This window comes from Triticum aestivum, chromosome 3A (genome assembly GCF_018294505.1).
Source record: "Triticum aestivum cultivar Chinese Spring chromosome 3A, IWGSC CS RefSeq v2.1, whole genome shotgun sequence".
In the NCBI taxonomy this organism is placed as follows: Eukaryota; Viridiplantae; Streptophyta; class Magnoliopsida; order Poales; family Poaceae; genus Triticum; species Triticum aestivum.
This window is the reverse complement of record NC_057800.1, coordinates 717,277,380-717,282,008: the sequence shown is the minus strand read 5'-3', so window position 1 is coordinate 717,282,008 and position 4,629 is coordinate 717,277,380. Positions and strand designations below refer to the sequence as shown.

General features: G+C 49.7%; 1 protein-coding gene across 1 annotated transcript; it reads right to left on the bottom strand.

Moving 5' to 3' along the window:
- Nucleotides 1–984: 984 nt before the first annotated feature.
- Nucleotides 985–3,038, bottom strand: LOC123057244 (L-type lectin-domain containing receptor kinase IX.1-like). Its single transcript, XM_044480324.1, has 2 exons — nucleotides 1,675–3,038; nucleotides 985–1,576 (listed from the first exon to the last, which is right to left on the bottom strand). The coding sequence occupies exons 1-2, from the start codon at nucleotides 3,036–3,038 to the stop codon at nucleotides 985–987; spliced, it is 1,956 nt and encodes a 651-aa protein (XP_044336259.1).
- Nucleotides 3,039–4,629: the final 1,591 nt, after the last annotated feature.

Genomic DNA, 4,629 nt, shown 5'->3' with positions numbered 1-4,629 from the left:
GGTGCTCCTTCTTTGATGTCTAACTATTAGCGGATTCATTCATGAATAATGATTTTTATTCTAGGTGTAACTAAGTTTTTTTTTCAATTTTACAGAAACAATATGCTGATTGATTAATGTGACTATACTATATGGTTTGATATGGGGGCTGGTGGATAGAGAGGAGGCTCAATTTATGTATACAAGCAATGTATGTTTATGTTTATAGTTAAGTTGGTCAACTAAACTATGACATGGATTTGTGGAACATGGCTCCACGGGAACCCTTTATGAATAGTAAATTCTTAAGAGAAAATACTACAAAATTAATATTAAAAAACTGAACTTTTTGGAACATACATGGTCGACTGGTATAATCGTGTATCAAGTTTCACGAAGAAATGACATCAATACAATTTCAGACAAAATCAAAGCAAAGCACTATTTGAAGGGATACTAAGATTCCCAGGTGGCATTCTTTCATTGAAACATACATAATCGACTGGTCTACTCACATATGAAGTTTCTGAACTACCACATACCCCGGGTGACATTCCTTCACGAAACTTCGTGCGTGAGTAAAATGATCGACAAGTTTGATACCCCAAAATTTCATATTATTTTTGTTTTTAGTATTTTTTGAATTTACTATCCACATGGGAGCACGTGAAAATATGTTCACCTTTGTATTTTTGTTACTAGATATTGTAATTTATAGTTTCATACAAGCATACAGTATGGGAAAAAATGGTTAAAATATTTATTAAAAACCATATAAAACATAAAAAACGCATTTGTACTAGCATCAAGGAAATCTAGCCACTTTTCAATTGTGCGGGTCATCAGTTGATGCATACATCCGACTTTGTAGCACACGATTCTTATTCCCAATACATCCCGGCTTAATATGTATCCATTGAATATATTTATGGTATCAACTAAAAAAGAATACATGTATCTGGTATTACTTTGTTGATTTTTGGGCTAAATCCTGAACTACAAAGGCTATGGCAGCGAGAGTGTCACCGGTGCTAGGGGAACAATGTCCAATGTCAGCTCCTCCGATCGCAGGGCTTCCATGGTGTGGGTGATGGACGGCCGTATGCTCGGGTCCTGATGCACGCACAAGAGCCCGATGAGTAACATGTGCTCCATCTGTTGACGCGCGACATTGGACTCGCCGCTTATCAGCCTCTCATCTGCGGCGTCCAGGATGTCATTCCTATGGTACGAACTCCTTACCCATGATGACAATGGAGGCCTATCATGGAGACACATTGTTGGATCCCTTCCAGAGACCATCTCTAGTAGGACAATGCCAAAACTGTATATGTCTGACTGCCTGTTCCGTTGGCAGGTGTCAAGGAACACAGGGTCTATATATCCATAAGTGCCTTGCAGAACATCTGTGGTCTGTGAACCAGTTTCATGGTGAACAAACCTTGCCAAGCCGAAGTCACCCAACTTCGCACCGTATGAAGACCCAAGGAGCACATTGCTAGACTTGATATCACCGTGCACGATACATTGTTGGCCTTGCTCACAATCTACGTGGAGGTATTGCAGTGCAGAGCCTAGGTCGAGGATGATCTCATACCTGCTTGTAAAAGCATGTAACCATTCATTATGTATCAAGAAAAAATGAAGTTGCATGCAATGGTGTAAATTCTCTTGAGATGGAATTATAATGCGTACCTCTTGGACCATGGTAACCAACTTTTGCCCCTGTGTAGGTGTTGATCGAGGCTACCTTGTGGCAAAAGCTCATACACAAGAAAGAGACGTGTGTACTTGTCGTCCCACCACCAGCATATGAACTCAATCGGGTTCCTCTTGCGATCGTAGCACCAGCCTATCAATTCGACTAGGTGCTTGTGCCTCAGGCCGCTGGCAATCCTGAGTTCGTCCTCGAACGCCTTCCTCCCTTCGCCGGATGCTACTGGCCTGAATCTCTTTATGGCCACATGTCTATTTGTCAGTTGGCCCTGATAAACAGAGGCGGAACCTCCTTGCCCAAGCTTGTTCTCCTGTGAGAATTTGTTGGTTGCATGTGCTAGCTTATGATAATCAAAATGTTCAAGGCCTCTGGCGAGAGCTCTGTAATGCTTCTTTCTCGTGCATAGTTGCCGTCGTCGGACGCCGACAAAGATGCACACAATCGCCAAAAAAATGGTAACTGGTCCGGTTGCCTCTACTAGTAGTTTCCACGGAATCTTGGGGTTCCTCCGTGGAGGCGACGGATCCAAGGTGGAGTTGAATGACCAGGACATTATTTGGTGTTGCTCGACAGCCACGCCAGTAGCACCCGAGAAGCCAATGGCCACCACACTAGGCAGCATCTGCCTCAGGTCAACACTTGTGTTGACACGGTAGGTCACGTCGACGATCTGGAGAACAGCAGCAAGGATTTTTGTGTCATTGCTGTAGCTGATGTGGCAAGTCATTGGGAGGTTCGATGTGAGGTTCTTTCCAGGCACGGCCACGTTGGTGTACGCCCGGGAGATGATGGAGTTGACGTCGATGCCCATGTGGCTGTCGCTGTTGTCGGACTCAACGTTCAAGAACGTGTCGAACTCAACCGCCACGACTCGGTTGTCGCCGGTCGCCACCGTGCCGACGCTTTTGTTGAAGAGGCCGAGGTTCCGGCCATTGTCGAGGGGATCGGGAATGCTCGTCGGAGGGTAATGGCCAAGGAAGAAAGTCATGCCATCGCCACTGAGTTCACTGTTTACCTTGATTTCGAAGGTGAAGGAGGTGGTGAACCGGGCCAGCTCTCCGGTGATGGCATCCCACAGCGGCACGGGCTGCGCATACAACGCCCGGCCTACGCTGTTCTGGATGTTTGGACTCCCGCCGGCTTTCGTCAGCTCGATCGTCTGAGACTGGGAGTCGTAGTATGCGTCGCCTTGGAAGCTGAAGTTTTGGGCGTCGTAGCCACCGGGCTGGGAAAAGTTGAAGCTAAAGGAAAGCGAGGTTGCATGCGGCAAGTGCAGAGAACATATCGAGTAGTAGAGTAGCATGAAGATCTGTATTCCGTGGGGAAAGCTCACAGCAGACATTTGCTACGTTGTGTTTGGAAGCTCGTGAACAAACACGCATCATATAGAACTTCCGACCTCGAAATCTTCAAACGTTGCACGCACATGCTGAGTACAGATCGCAATGGCCTCTGGTAATGTCCGTTAAACACAAGGTACAAGCCATACGACAACGCCGCAACAACTTTCTGCGCTATCTCCTATGTCAGAAAAGAAGGCACTATGTGCTGTCTGACCAAGTCTGGAGCATATGTTATTCCGACGACCAAGTATCCGTCAGTTCGCTAGCTAGCAAGCACGTTTGTGGTGTTTGTTTCTTTTTTTTCAGTTCAAAACAGGTTTTTACCTTACTTTATAAATATAAATAAAGCACTGGGCCAAATGATACATGGAGTTGAAGTCCTCGGAAGCTGAACGTGTTTGTTTCTTTGTTAGAGATTTTTTCTTTTCAAAAAACTTTCAATCTATTCATTTTTATCTTTATCTTTATCTTTACCTAATATTAAAAAACGGAGGCTTTCATAGTTTTCCATACATCATCTCTTTATATCCGCAGATTAGAGAACTGAGATTCGGCAGCGGAATGAGTTGCTCCCGCGGCTCGCCGGGCGCCCCGGCGGGCAACTCGCCGGACGCCCGTTGCAGCTCCAGCATCCTCCCACCACCACCACCACCGCAACCACCGACGCCGGCTTCGTCCCTTGGCCCCTGCCCTGCCTCCAATGCTGCTGCCGGGTGCCCCGTCGTGCTGCACCGCCCCGCCAGAGTTGACCTCGTTCCCCGTCCAGGTATCGCCTTTCGCTCCCGCGTCGTCGCTGCCTTCCTCACCGGGGTCCCTTTCGGCGCCGTGGAGTTTCCCTCTTTGTCGGCGCCAGGCACCGTGTGGGTCGTGGTGCCGTTCGTAGGCGTTGCCTCCCTCCTGTCCTACTTCTTCTGTTCGTCGTCCGAGCGACTGCGGGCGGTCCAAGTTCGGCCGCGTGTGTTCTCGGTCCGCGTTGCTAGCAACGCTGTTGCGAAGTTCCTGGTCACGGTCTCGCCGGGGCTCCTCGTCGCCGTTAACCTTTGCCTCCATGCCTCTCTCCAGGATGCTGTTGCTGATGCGGCGTCGTCCAGTAAATGCGCGGCCCGTGCGCGGCGCCTTTTGCGCCAGTCCGGTGTAAAAGCGGCCAACGCCCCCTGTCACAGTCGGCTTAAACCGCTGTCGATTTGTTGCCCTGTTCGCGCGGCGCAGCAGGAGCCCCCGCTCCTCCCCCTGCCCACGCCGCTGACCTCTCCCCCCAGTTGCGATTGGTCGGGTCCGGACCCCCACGCCGCTGTCTTGCTCCTGTCTAGAGACGATCGCATACGTCCTGTCGCTCACGTGGGTGACACCGCGTGCACCGCGGGAGCGGGCAGTAGTGATGCGCCCCGCTCGGGAGCGGGTGCTTGCATTATTCCTTCCGAACCTGCCTCACCCACCGCCTTCACTGTTGTTCCTGGGGCGGCCAGCCCTTACATGCAGGCTCTCGTCTCGCCAGCTGCTCCCCACAATCACAACCAGCCTCGCCCCCCGCAGCCGCCGCTCTCTCTCAACGGCTGCTTCCACTACCTTTCTACCCGCCACTTCGTCAGA

Excerpts from the sequence above, each read along its gene's own strand:
- LOC123057244 (XM_044480324.1), bottom strand. The coding sequence starts at position 3,038 with ATGTCTGCTGTGAGCTTTCCCCACGGAATACAGATCTTCATGCTACTC. Across the intron at positions 1,577-1,674 it reads TGGTTACCATGGTCCAAGAG|GTATGAGATCATCCTCGACC; the intron begins GTACGCATTATA and ends TTTTACAAGCAG.